Source organism: Eucalyptus grandis, chromosome 10 (genome assembly GCF_016545825.1).
Source record: "Eucalyptus grandis isolate ANBG69807.140 chromosome 10, ASM1654582v1, whole genome shotgun sequence".
Lineage (NCBI taxonomy): Eukaryota > Viridiplantae > Streptophyta > Magnoliopsida > Myrtales > Myrtaceae > Eucalyptus > Eucalyptus grandis.
In genome coordinates, this window is record NC_052621.1 from 3119903 (window position 1) to 3134905 (window position 15003).

Genomic DNA, 15003 nt, shown 5'->3' on the forward strand with positions numbered 1-15003 from the left:
TTATGTTAATAAAAAATTGCCACATAAGATTTTCGGTTAGGGTCGCTGGACTTGACATTTAGATGTCTCAATTTAAAAAAAAAGTGGCAGTCATGTGTATTTTCATAACTTTTACCACTGTTCACTCATATCAAGTTTTGCCGATTGTGTTGTACTTATGTTGGAAAATTTTGTTGTAAATTTTGTTGCGACCTTCCCGGAGGAAGCTAATGGATTACCAAGAGCAGTGCTTAGCACAGACTCTCCCAAGTCCAATCAATCGCAACTTGGTGCTCAAATTATCTTAGCTATAGGAGCTGCCACTAATCGATTTTAGGTGGATTAGACACCCAAGTAAAATGTGGGAGTACATTATACTTTCACGAACCAAAAATTCATGGGTATGGAGACTTGGTACTTTTTCTCTTTATTTTAAAAATATTTTGAATGTAATTTTTGCCACTTTTTATACTATACCACTAATATTTAAGATATAACCACGCAGCTATGCAAGCAATGAGGTGACATCCGATAATCAAAACCATGAATAGGGGCAAGTTACTACATTTGTAATTAAAAAAAATGCTGACGGAATGCACGCATGTTACGCCTGATTTTGCATGAAATTCTAACAAATTAACATGCGCTATACTATTTCTTTTCATTTTTTTTGTTATCATAAATAATTTAACAAAAACAAGGATAAGTCCTAGAGTCTTATTTTAAAAGGTAATTGACTCCTCTTATTATGCGAAAGATGATTCGTGAGACCTGGTGGGGTTGAGCTTTTGGACGCAGGATATCTTGGCCAAAGCCGTGGAGAATTTTCTAATTCATTTCCCTCAACTTACGGTGTGACAAAATTGCCCGTGATTTCGCAGTCAACATATTTGTTTCCTCTTGTGCATTCCGGTATTCTTGGAAAAAGATCCCACGAGTTCCTCCACTTATCTGGCCAAAATTTACTAGAGGGAAGATTTACTGAAGAGAAGATTTCTCTAATTGATTGGCTTCCCTCATCTTTGCGGAAATTGTGACCCCAAGTTTCAAATTCTCATGTGCACAATTGATAATTGAGCAAGTTCTGAGGATTTGTTAATCTGTGTGCCAACTCGGAGCATGCTCATGGCTTCTTGAGGTCAAGCATAATAACATTAGTTCATATGAAATTTATCGGATGTGGACATGCTTTACAAGAACTAAACATGCAAAGTAAAAATTGACATTTATATTTTTAGAGATCGGTTTGGATCCCTAATTTTTTTATGCAATAAATGACTAAATGTGAAGCCAAAATTTAGGTGTCAACAAAATTGCACTATCCCCTTCTTGAAAACTTTCTTGAAAAATTTGGTAGCGTCTAAGAAAACTTACACTTCCATTGATCTAGAAGGGGGATTTGCTTGTAGAGCTGCGATAAAAAGTATTCCCTATGGGCAACACAAACAATCCTATGTTCTAACCGATGCCTTTCATCTCTAGCAAATTCACTAATGAACGCGACTACCAATATGGCGGTGACGTCTCGCCTACATTAGGTCACAACCTACTTCGATGGCATGTATGATTTTCAGTGACTTGAAAAATATATATTTGGCTCTTATTGCTATCAGTAGATTAAACTAGTTTTTTTGCATAGAATTCGAAGTAAACCATACCATCTGTCATTCTCTAACTTTTTATTTTTATTTTTATTTTTTTGGTCGTAGGTATAGAGCTAATTCATTGTAGGTTTGGCAAGCATTATTTTCTCAAATGGACATCGAGATCCTTATAGTAATGGAGGGTATAAAACCTCAAATGCTTCTCACCGTACAATCCATCCAAAGAGTAAAATTCCACATTACTTAATCATGCTTAACAATTTGATCTCTTTTTCAATCTTAGGGTCCTGAAGAATAATTTAGATAGTATTGCCACTATCTATACAAAGGAAGATACATAACTAGGCCACTTTATTTGTTACTTTGTGGCTCATCTCACATACTCGCAAATCACTCAAATGAAATCAATGGAAGGGAATCTACTCAAATTAGAATCTAACTCCAAAGTAGAAAGTAATTTTGTAATTTTTGATTGTTTGGGCATCAAACCATAAGCCCTATTTAGATTTGAATTCTCTACTTTGATCAGGTTTCTTCACGGCTTCAAACTCAAAAAAAAAAAAAAAAAAAAAACTCTCTTCACTAATTATGTGTTTTGTACTTTCTTCTTGCTTGGATTTATAACCAAAGCCACCAACAGATTCAGACCGGTCGGTCTTGTAGCGAAATATCGAAGTACGGATAATTGAATATATGCCAATCTTCTTGCTTTGAAACAATAATATGTTGAAGTGCTATTACAAAAAATATCGATGATGAATTGATTCAAGAAGGCCATTTCAATAGTAGATAAGAACAAAAGGCTAAATTCTCTATATCTTACAAAAAAAAAAAGTTATCTTTATTTTTCTTCGTTTCAAATTTAACTCTTGTTGACTGGACTCACAGATAAAGAAAGATATGCACCGTCCAGCCGAGAAGTTAATTCTTTGGTGCGGCAACCTAGGATAGTTTTCTCCAACAGGAAAGAAATCGTCACGCGAATTACTATGGCCTGCAAGAAAAGAAAATATAATACAAATAAGGTAGTAAATGTTCGGCAAACTAGGACACTTTCCCTGACGGGAAAGAAATCGTGACGTGAATTAGTGTGGCCTTCAAGAAAAGAAAATTTAATCCAAATAAGGTAGTGAACTATTCAGATTCATTTTTTCCCCAATATACTTGGTTTAACAAACCTATTCACATCCTCCAATCGAATCAGGTCTTGTACACATGCTCAAATCCAAGATATGATTTGATAGTTTTAATGTGATTTGGCATAGAAAATAGTAAGTACAAAATGGGATCGTGGGCTTCTCTGTATAAATGTGAACTGGTTGAAGCCAAAAAACATCTCGAGGATCCTCCTCTCTGCGTGCCTGCTTTAGCCTAAGCAATAACCACACACCTAACATGTCTTCGTCACTTTATAGCATTTTGATCATTCTAATGCTTTTCTCAGCTTGTGCTGCTACCAAGAAGAACTTAGATGGTTACTATATTCCGAAGCTGAGCGTATTCCACCCAACGTTTATTCAAGATCCTACATGGGCGGTTCAAACTTCCATCTCGTCAAAAGACTTCCAGACTTTCTTTTACAACCAAACCCTCGATCATTTTAATTACAGGCCGGAAAGTTACACTACTTTCAAACAAAGATATATTATCAATTCCAAATACTGGGGTGGCGCAAATGCAAGTGCCCCGATCTTCGCTTTTCTCGGTGATGAACTACCCATTGACAGCGCCACGACCAATGTTGGGTTCATGACGGATAACGCGGCTGAGTTTAAAGCGCTTTTGGTATATATAGAGGTAATTAAATGCCCTATTAAATTTGCCTAATAGTACCTTCTTTTTTCCCTTATGTTTGCCGTGCATATGTACACATTCACGCAACTTACAAACATAAATTTAAAATCTTGCAGCATCGTTTTTATGGTGAATCAATTCCATATGGTTGGACACTCGATAAAGCACTAAAAGACGCTAATACTCGCGGATATTTCAGCTCGGCGCAAGCACTTGCCGATTACGCGGAAATCCTTTTATATTTGAAACAGAAATTGAATGCCAAACATTCTCCGATAATTGTCAGTGGAGGATCATACGGGGGAAGTAAGTGAATCTATTTTCACTTGTCAGCAGTATGACTACTGCTTTAAATTGAATTGAAGAAAATAGCCCACTGCGTATTCTAATGTACGATTCCCATTGATTATAGTAAGATGTAATAAACACACATAATCTGCCAAAAGTCCTTGTTCTTGAACATATCATGGATAGAACTTTTCCTAAGGAGCGCTAGTCATATTGACAACGACAATCCATATGAAGTTTGATATAGCTTGCCCTGAACGGCATTGAAGAAAGTGCGCCTACCGTCAGGTTTACAAGGAAGAGACCAACACCATATATTCTACATATTGCTTATAAGTAGGTATTTCAATCTTCATACGTTTGATTTTCAGTGTTAGCTGCATGGCTTCGATTGAAGTACCCTCATGTGGCGCTCGGAGCATTGGCATCATCTGCTCCAATTCTCGCCTTTCCCGACATCATGCCTCAGGATACATTCTATTCAGGAGTTGCAAAAGATTTTTGGTAATCTTAATTGCTGGAATTATACCTTTTCCTTTAGCATGCATTTTCGTTAATCAAATCGATAACTTGAATAATTGTTTGGTTAATTTTTCAGGAAGCTAGTTTTTCTTGCCACCAAACCATTAGAAGATCCTGGGAGGAAATTGATAGAGTCGCTTCTGAGCCTCATGGTCTCGCAAAATTGAGCAAAACTTTCAAAACTTGCAGGTGCATGGATGATGGAATTGCGATCATACATCATATTGTATTTTAGAGATTTCTCAGAATGTTCCGTAGGATAAGTAATTTTAGAAGATGAGAAGTTGTTAGACATATCTAATTGGAAAGTTATAGCATACATTGACAGTGAAGTGAACCTTTGCACAATCGGTCTACCCATTCTTGACTTGGGAAATTTCAGGTAGCAACTCCCTCCCTTACCATCAAATTTAGGGCGGATAAGTCCGCGTGTGGAAAGCCTTTTTCACATTAACAATTTATTCCATAATAGCACGAACTTTCTCTAGACAAAGGGAATAATTCTAACATGATACAATGGTTTTAAGTTCTGTTATTAATTTTTTTTTTAAAATATTGATGGATATGCTTTAGACGCGAATATACATCTAATTTTGCCTATATTTTATCTTTTGTTAGACCACTGGAAAGTTCTTCACAGCTCAAGGAGTACTTAAAATCAGTCTATGCAGTGTCTGCCCAGTACAATGATCCATTCAGACGTCCAGTGGAAGTGATATGCAATGCCATTAATGGAGCTTCTCCCAGAAATGACACTCTCAGGAAGATTTTCGCAGGCCTAGCGGCTTCCGACCGAAATTCGACCTGTTACATCAACCCACCTCCTACACCTCCATATCAAATTGACTTGGGTTGGCATTGGCAGGTACACACTATAATCGGATATCAATTTGAACTGGTAGCTTACTACTACCAGTTGAAATTGACTCGAATTATGTATTTAACTAAGCAAATGGAGGTTGTTTGAGTTTGCAGACATGTACCGAGATTGCAGCCCTTTGGAGCATCACCAACAATACTATGTTTCAACCAGCTCCCTCTGGCCTAGATAAATTTGTGACTCGCTGCAAGAGAGACTTCATCATCGCACCTCGGCAACACTGGGTCTCTACTTATTACGGTGGTCAAGTACGGTCACAAAATAAAATCACATATATATGATACTCTTTTAATTTTCTTACACACACCAAACAACATATGTCACCCTTTCATTTCTTCACTGACTTTGGAAAATTGCAGGACATAGAACTTGTTTTGCACAGGTTCGCTAGTAATATTATTTTCTCCAATGGGCTTCAAGATCCTTTTAGCTATGGAGGGTACGTATAGCATCAAAACCTATAGATTTTCATGAAAACATTACTGATTTGGATAAGATTTCAAAATAGTTCTTCCATATTATCAATTGTAGGATTTTGAAGAGTATTTCAAATTCTGTCGTTGCGGTCTACACAGCTAAAGGTATGTGTTGACTCCACTTTGTGTCGAACCAAAGTCAAATGGAATGGATTATCTTTCCATCTTTAGATTTATGGAAGCGGATTCTGATACTGAAATTAATGCCGTGAAAATAATTTCTTGCTTGCAGGTTCTCATTGTTTGGACATAATGCCAGCTACAAAAAAAGATCCTAAATGGTTGGTCAATCAGCGGAAAACCGAGGTTGAGATTATAAGAAAATGGATAGCCACATATCATGCGGATCTTCGTGCTTTTGGAAATTACTAGCATATGTCACAAGGGAATGTTGTTGCCTTCAATAATGCTAATAGCATTGAGAATAAAGACCAGAGTTGTGTGCTTCGTCTATTTTCTTGGGAGAAGTGTGAATTGAGATATCAAAATCATTAAACATTATAAAAAAAAAAAAAAAACTAAAAGGAATAGTACACTCTAAACAAACGGATCGTTCTCCATTTTGCTGCCCTATGTGATATAGTAGCATTCAGCTATTTAGAGGGTACAGAGGCTCCAAACCGCTCTACATGCACAAGCACACAAACACATAAACGCGCACCTTTACAAGTTCAATGTAGATGCAAGTTTTGGCAAAACCGCGCATGAAGAATCCAACCCCAAATAAACACATCAACTCATTCAAGCATCTACGCCAGGCGATTCCACCCTATGTGTTGGGATATTATACGTGGAAACGACAGGATATTGCAATTTATGTCAATGCGAAATCATCAGAGAAATAAACAAGAAAATTAGGACACCGGAAATTTACGTGGTTCGGTCCGAGTATCGGTACCTATGTCCATGGGAAGAGCCATACTAAAATCAGATAATTAGAGTTTACAATCGCTCAATCGATCAAGTGTTTCCCACACCTAGATTTAACCCCAAATCCTAAATGTTTATAAATAACAACTCCAAGGTATAAACTCACGGCACAAAATTACCGTGCGATGAAACGCTCTACGTACGACTTCGCAAGGCTTCAAGATCTTGCAGCGTGGACGTCTTCACGTACGTAGGACTTCCGCGGACGTTGAGCAGCTACTCCACACGTAGGGTTTTGTTTTCCTTTTATACGTGTGTGTCAAACTTTGGGCCCCACCGTGAATAAAAGAAATTCGGCCCACTTCACGTGCATGGAACTCGGCGGCTTCTCACGACTAAAGAAGACCTGCAAAAGAAAAAAATTGTTTTATACGTGGGTGTGCCCAAGGTCAAAACACCAAGGTCAAAAGTTTGACCTTAGGCCCCACCTTTCCTCTTTGGTTCTATGAAGCAGCGTCCCACGCTTCTTCCTTTGTAGCCTTTTCTTTCTCTTTTACTTTAATTCCTTCACGAGTCCAACGAATTTCCCCATCCAATTTAAACTCGAGACATAATTTAACAATTCTCCACCTTGGCTCGATATTCGAAGCCAAGTTATAGTGCTCATCATCCATGCTGCTCTCCCAATGCCCCGACGGGCGCTCACTCTCCACAGACGCCAATAGAGCTCAAGTAGAGCTTGAGCTTCGTCAAAAGAACAGATTTAGTCATCATGTCTGCTGGGTTATCTGCTGTAGCAATCTTTTTAACAATAACAATACCCTTAGCTAAGACATCTCGAATGAAGTCGTGCTTGATGTTGATATGTTTCGTTCGCTTGTGATAAACTGGATTATACGCCAAATATATTGCACATTGGTTACCATAGTGTATATCCACACTTTTTTGTTCTAACCCAAAGTCCGAGAGCAAACTTTGTAACCATATGCCATGTACTCTGCCTCAATAAAAAAATAAGGCAATGTGATCCTGTAAGGACGATTTCCAACTAATTGCACCACCTACTTGCGTAAACACGTAACCTATTAAAGATCTGCGATCATCCAAGTCACCGGCATGATCCAAATCCACAAAGCTAGTGGTCTCACTACCATTACTGTCCCTTCGATATACTATACCCACGTCTATTGTCCCCTTCAAATATCTGAGGATCCACTTCACAGGATCATCATGAGCTTTACTAGGATGCTTCATATAGAGACTAACCACGCTCACAGCTTGTGAAATATTATGTCTAGTGCACACCATAACATACATAATACTACCCACGGCACTAGAATAAGGAACACGGGACATATGCTCCTCCTCCTCCTCAGTCTGCGGTGATAATTTATCTGAAAGTTTAAAGTGTTTCGATAAAAGTGTATTTACTGATTTTGCCGACTGCATATTAAAACGTGCTACGATCTTCTTAATATATTTCTTCTAAGATAGACGTAAAACTCCTGTAGCCCTGTCACTCAAAATCTCCATACCCAAAATTTTCTTTGCTGCACCTAAATCTTTCATCTCAAATTCAGTATTTAACTGCCTCTTCAGCACATCAATATCAGACATATTCTTAGCTGCTATCAGCATATCATCAACATATATGAGTAAATAAATCAAAGAACCATTATCCAATCTCATATAGTAGACACAACTATCCACCTGACTTTTTGAATAGTCTTGACTAGTCATGAAAGCATTAAAACGTTTATACCACTTTGCCAGAGACTGTTTCAGCCCATACAAAGATTTCTTTAACAAGCAAACATGACCTTCCTTACCCAGAATAGCAAATCCCTCTGGTTGCCTCATGTAAATCTGCTCCTCCAACTCACCGTGAAGAAACACAGTTTTTACATCTAGTTGCTCTAACTCAAGATCCTGCGAAGCAACTAAGGCAAATAAAATATGAATAGAAGTATGTCTTACCACAGGAGAGAACACCTCATTGTAGTCAATGCCCTCACACTGTGTATATCCCTTCACCATAAGTCTTGCCTTATACCTCGCCGCTTCAACACCGGGAATGCTCTCTTTCTGTTTGAAGACCTATTTACTTTCGACAATCTTTTGGCTCTACGGTACTTTGACCAGCTCCATGTCTGATTTCGATAGAGTGATTCCATCTCTTCACTCATAACCCCTAACCACTGCGACGACTCCGAATTAGCCATCGCCTCAGAGTAAGACGAAGGCTCATCTATCTCCACCTCATCACCTACAGTCTGCCGCGGCTTTGCTGATTGTTCACTATCACCGACTTTAGGAACTACGGCTTCATTTGCAGTCTCAACCTCTGTTACCTTTGAGGTCTCCAGAGTCTCCACCTGAAGCTCCACCTCACTTATGACACCATGATCTGTCTTCTCTACTGGTTGTGTCTCAGAACTCCTCTGTTGAAGCATTGCGCTTTCGTCAAAGATTACATCTCTCGCTGATTAGAAAACCGAGTGATCTCGGGATCGGTGCACCACAAATGGTAGCCTTTCACCCCATGTGCATAACCCAGAAATATGCACTTATTTGCCCTCAGCTCAAGCTTACCATCACTCACATGAGCATACGCAGAACATCCGAATATGCGTAACCCGAAATAATCAATAAGTTTCTACAACCATATTTCCTCAGGAGTCTTCTACTCGATAGTAGACGATGGAGATCGATTTACCAGTAACATGCCATGTTCACCGCTTCGGCCCAAAATTCCTTGCCAAGTCCTGCATGCGAAAGCATGCATCTAGCTCACTCAAGCAAAATTATGTTCTTCCGTTTTGCCACGCCATTCTGCTGTGGTATCCTAGGTACTATGCGGTGTCTCACAATACCTTCTTTCTCGCCGAACTCAGTAAAATCTTTACCACAGAACTCCATGCCATTATCGGTTCTCAAGCACTTGATTTGCTTATTTGATTGCTTCTCAATCAATGCCTTAAATTTCTTGAACCGATTAAACACATCATATTTGTGCTTCAAAAAGTATACCCATACCTTTCTCGAATAATCGTCGATAAATGTCAGTATATATCGAGCACCTCCTCTCGAAGGAACCGAAGACATGCCCCAAACGTCTGAATGAATATATTCAACTGGTCGTTTGGTCGAATGAATAGCTGTAGTAAACTTAACTCGATGCTGCTTCCCATAGATGTGGTGCTCACATAAGTCCAGCTTTCCTATTTTCTAACCACTCAACAACCCCTTTCACTCAGCATCGTCATACCTGCCTCACTCATGTGCCCTAAACGCATATGCCATAATTGAGTCAAGTTAGAATCTGACTCACCTGATGAAACTTAGCGGTTCCGGTCACGGTCTCTCCCAGTAGATGATAGAGAGTATTCACTTTCTTCCAATTCATCACTGTCATGGCACCTTGTTGACACCTAATTTTGGAAAAATAAAATGGCATTTTGAAAAGAAAAAAGTAAAAAAAGGGGAAAATTGATTTGATTGATTATGCATGGAAGTTTGAAATTCGATGAGTATTCAGATTTTGATAAATGTAGAAAGAATTGAAAAATCAGGTGAACAAAGGGAAGGGATTTTGATAAAATGGAAGGAATCAATGCAAAATCGAGCTGATTGCGAAATCATGCTCCGATTTGCATCCATGATTTAATGCAACAGAAGATGAAAGTTTAAATTTGCCAAAGAAAGCGGCCGATTGGAACCACTATAAAAAGGAGTTGACCTACACTAGGTTCAAGGGAGCGAATTCAAAAATTCAGAACAAAAAAGAAGTGCGAGAGAAAGTTCGTGCAAAGGAAAGCTGTGGAGAGAGTTTCCTTTCTTTTTATTACTTCCTTTGGTCTTTTCAAAGTCAAAAAAAAAAAAAAAAAAAAATTACTTTTGGCTGAAAGGGGCAGAAAGTACATGAGACAGAGAGAGGTAGTGACGCGAGAGAAGGGTAAAAAGAAGAAAAGAAAAAAAGAAGAAAGGTTGCTGTTCATCTTCCTCGAAGGGCTACCGGCATTACTGCTGATCACCTTTGCTGGTCCCTGTGCCGCTGCGCTTCCGTCCGACGCAACCCGCAGCAGCATCACCTCCGCGTCCTCTTGCTGTCACCGCTCGCCACCGCCCAGACCACCTCCGACGCTCGCCTTAGCCTAGCACTTGCCGGTCTCCGTTCACTACTCCAAAGAACGCACTCCCCTCGCCTCGCACCTACTTTACATTTTGCCCGTCCTCTCTGCCTCTGCAACAATCGACGCCGCCCTCTGCAGCAATCGACGCCGCCGCGCCTCTGCACCCGCGAGCTCGCTTGGACGTCCCTCATCGGTGACCTGCGACGACCCAGCAACCTCTGCGCACTAGCACCCGCAAGCCTCGCCGCGCAGCAACTAGCGCACACCACCCAACGACCCCTCGCGACGTTGTAGCAGCCCGAGAACCCCGCCGGCCATCGCGACTTGTTGCTGCCTAGCGCGGCCGAAGCTCCAAAGCCCGCCACTCGACCTCGCCGCACCACCATCTTTGCACCGCCCATCGCCGCTCGTCTCCCTCCGCCCGAGCCCATTGTCACGCGCGCGCGAACCTCGCCTGAACACCGACGCCGCGAGCACCCAAATCCGACGCCGCCTCGTTGCTTTTGTAGCACCGCCGCTCGGAGCCCGACGCCGCCGCGACCTGTTGCTACCCGCCCTCGCCCTCGCGAGCTCCAAAGCCCGCCGCTCCCGACCTTGCCGCGCCACCGCACCGCCTCCGCTTGCGATCCGCTTCCCGTCGACGCCACCGTCCTCTCTTGAGCCTTAGATGGTTTATTTATTTTTTATTCATTTATTTGTTTATATTTTAAGTTTTGTTATTATTATTTAAGTTAGAACATGGTATATTAATGTTAATTATTTGTATTGTTTAGACATTATCCATAGGGATTTCGTCCGGAATTATTGTAATTATTAATTTAATCCGAGAGACATCGATTATTATTTTTTAATTATATTAATTTTTGGGTTTTTGGTAGAATTTTAATTGTTAAATCATCATAATTATTAATTTGATCCGTAAGACTTCGGATCAGATTTTTAATTATTTTGATCTCTTTGTCGTGATAATTAGGTTAAGATAATCGTTAATTTGACCTCGTAAGACAACAGATTATTTTTTTCGATTATTTTAATCATTTATTTTGTTGATAGCTTAGATTTAATATTTATTTAATAATTACTTATCTTTTTTAAAAAAACTAAAAATCAAAAAAAATCAAAAAATCAAAATTCTGCATGAGCATATAGGTTTAGTAAATCGGGCATGTAGGTTTAGTAAATTAGAATTTCCTAGGATTACATTTTTAGGGTTGCATTTTTAGAATAAGTTAGGATTGGACCTAAGTTAATTTTTAGATAATGCTCGCACATTTTAATTATATCATTTTTCAAAAATATTTCTAAGATAAGATAGAGTTTAAATATATTAAGTAGGGTTTTCATAAATTCTAAACTTCAATAAAAAAAATACAAAAATACAAAAATCTAGGTGCATGTTAATTAGTTCGCATAATATGATAATTTAATTAGAACTTGTTAGTAAAGTTAGGTCATAAGGTGCATAATAACTAGTTTGCATAATAGGCCCATTTAATTAGAATTTGCACATTAATAAGATTAAGTCATTTAGTTTTAAAATGCATTTTTATAAAATTAAGAAAACCCAAAAAATGATTGCTTGTTTTGTGTGATGCAATTTATTTATTTGAATGTTTTAATAATGGATGAGCACCCGTGTGATCACCACATTTGCATGATAGTGATTTAGCTTAAAATAAATCCAAGCTACTTGCAAAAATATTTTAAAAATTAAAAGAAATGGTACCGAAAGGGCATTAGAAAATTCTAGTGTAACCAAGTCCCCGTACCCTTAGTCTCTGGTTCGTAAGAGTAAAATAACTTTCCCGTTATTTTACTTAGGTGTCTAATCGACCTACCATAAACCGATTAGTGGCGACTCCTAGTTAATAACCTCTTGCATATTTAAAAATTTAGACTTAAGTCACGATTTGGTATGGGCTTGGGAGAGCCCGAGCTAAATTTAAAAACTTAGTAGTCCATTAACCTAGTTTTAGGTGGTGCACCCGAAAATTTAGGTCGCGACACACCTCGGGAGATCTTCATTACTCCACCTTCAGCGGTGTACCTGCACTCGATGTCATCGAGTGTCCCCAGAGAAAAAGGTTCTTCTTGAGTTCCGGTACATGCCTCATATCTGTCAATGTGCAAACCACCCCATCGTGCATCCGGATCCGAATTATCCCTATCCCCACAGCTTTACAGACTGCATTATTCCCCAAAAGAACCCTACCACCATCTGCAGCTTGGTAAGTAGTAAACCAGTTCTTATGAGGCGTCATATGATAAAAACACCCTGAATCTAGCACCCATTTGTTTCCTGACAAAGTAGCAGTCACACACAAAACAGCTTCTGCATCCCTATTGCTCCCCTCAGCAACGTTTGTCACACTGCTTGTGGCAGTCTGTTTATCAACTTTATTTCTCCGATTTTGACGCTTTGGACAATCTCTCCTGAAGTGCCCCTCCTCGTGACACTCAAAGCACTTCACATGTCCCTTGGACTTTTTATTGCGTAATTTTAATCTACTTTTACCTCTGCTACTACTAGGCTCTCAATGTTGTTCTCTACCCCGAATCGTCGGTGCTTGCGCTACTCTTTTTTGCGATCGTCATCTCGCAACTTTCTCTCGCCACTCCTTAGAGAATAAGGCGGACTTTACCTCTTATGAGGTAACAGTAGTACGCCCCTGCAATAGCGAATCAGTAAAGTGCTCCTATGACTCTGGTAAAGAGGCTAACAACATCATGCCCTGCTCTTCATCATCAAGTATCTTACCGACATTCTTCAGATCCAACATGAGTTTATTAAATTCATCTAGGTGGGTTCTGATAGACGTACCTTAAGTATATCTAAATTAAAACATCTATTTCAGCATATACAAGTGATTGTTCAAACCTTTCTTTACATAGAGTGTTTGAAGTTTTGTCCATAATGCTGCAGCATCCTTCTCCTTAATAACCTCTAATAAGACATCATCCGACAAATTTAACAGGATTATGCTCTTTGCTTTTTCCATAAGCTCTACCCTCTCTAAAGCTTTCATTATAATCGGCAACTCATCTTCACCATCTAGTGCCTTGGCCAAACCCCGTGTTGTCAATAAAGCCCGCATCTTGATGCTCCATAACACAAAGTTATTTCTCCCATCAAACTTCTCAATTTCAGATTTCCTTTCAGACATAATTGTAATAACAGAATTTCCAAATAATAATGAGATAAGCAAAAGCCCCAAATCATAATCAAGAAATCCAACCCCAAGCTCGGATACCTATTGTTGGGATATAATACGCGAAAACGACATGATCTTGCAATTTACGTCAACGTGAAATCACCAGAGAAATAAACGAGAAAATCAGGACACCAAAAATCTACGTTGTTCGGTCTGAGTATTGGAACCTACGTCCACGGGAAGAGTCAGTAGCAAATAATCCACTAAAATCAGATAATCAGAGTTTACAATCGCTCAATCGATCAAGTGTTTTCCACACCTAGATTTAACCCCAAACCCTAAGTGTTTATAAATAACAACTCCAAGGTATAAACTCACGGCACAAAATTACCATGCGATGAAACGCTCTACGTACGACTTCGCAAGGCTTCAAGATCTTGCGGCGTGGATGTCTTCACGTACGTAGGACTTCCGCGGACGTTGAGCAGCTACTCCACACGTAGGGTTTTGTTTTCCTTTTATACGTGTGTGTCAAACTTTGGGCCCCACCGTGAATAAAAGAAATTCGGCCCACTTCACGTGCATGGAACTCAGCGGCTTCTCACTGGACTAAAGAAGACCTGCAAAAGAAAAAAACTGTTTTATACGTGGGTGTGCCCAAGGTCAAAAGTTTGACCATGGGCCCCACCTTTCCTCTTTGGTTCTACGAAGCAGCATCCCACGCTTCTTCCTTCGTAGCCGTTTTTTTCTTTTACTTTAATTCCTTCACGAGTCGAGCGAATTTCCCCATCCAATTTAAACTCTAATTCATTCACGAGTTGAGCGAATTTCCCCATCCAATTTAAACTCGAGACATAATTTGACACTATACATGTACCCAATCTTGTCATGCAAAAACCCAAACCACGCAACTCATTAACATCTTAGAAATGACTCAAACAAGCTTAGAAAGAGTACAACAAACGCAGGATTATCATTATTGAGCTTAGGAATCAACAGCAGATTCATTCTAATTCAGGAACAAAAGAAGCCAAGGCACAGAAACAGGTCACTATTTGCCAATGACCCAGAAAGCAAGCAAAAAACGCTTCGAAACAAAATTGCAAGCGAAAACCCACTTCAATCGATGCTGGAAACCAAGCACCACGACACCAGACGGTCTATCTGGGAATTGGGTTATCCAGAATTGAAAATGGCCGAGCAAATTAAAGGAAAATCCTGCATTCATCCCTCTTTTGAACTGTGGCCAGGAATTTTTGTGGTATATCTGGAAATCGAGGAACCGCATCATCTTTCATAAGAGAA

At 39.5% G+C, this 15003-nt stretch overlaps 1 protein-coding gene across 1 annotated transcript; it reads left to right on the forward strand.

Annotated features, from left to right (window-relative positions):
• Positions 1-2978: 2978 nt before the first annotated feature.
• LOC120289147 (lysosomal Pro-X carboxypeptidase-like) lies at positions 2979-5915 on the forward strand. Its single transcript, XM_039303673.1, has 9 exons — positions 2979-3380; positions 3494-3683; positions 4037-4163; positions 4257-4376; positions 4806-5052; positions 5163-5315; positions 5427-5506; positions 5599-5648; positions 5776-5915. Exons 1-9 carry the CDS (start codon positions 2979-2981, stop codon positions 5913-5915), a joined length of 1509 nt encoding a protein of 502 aa, XP_039159607.1.
• Positions 5916-15003: the final 9088 nt, after the last annotated feature.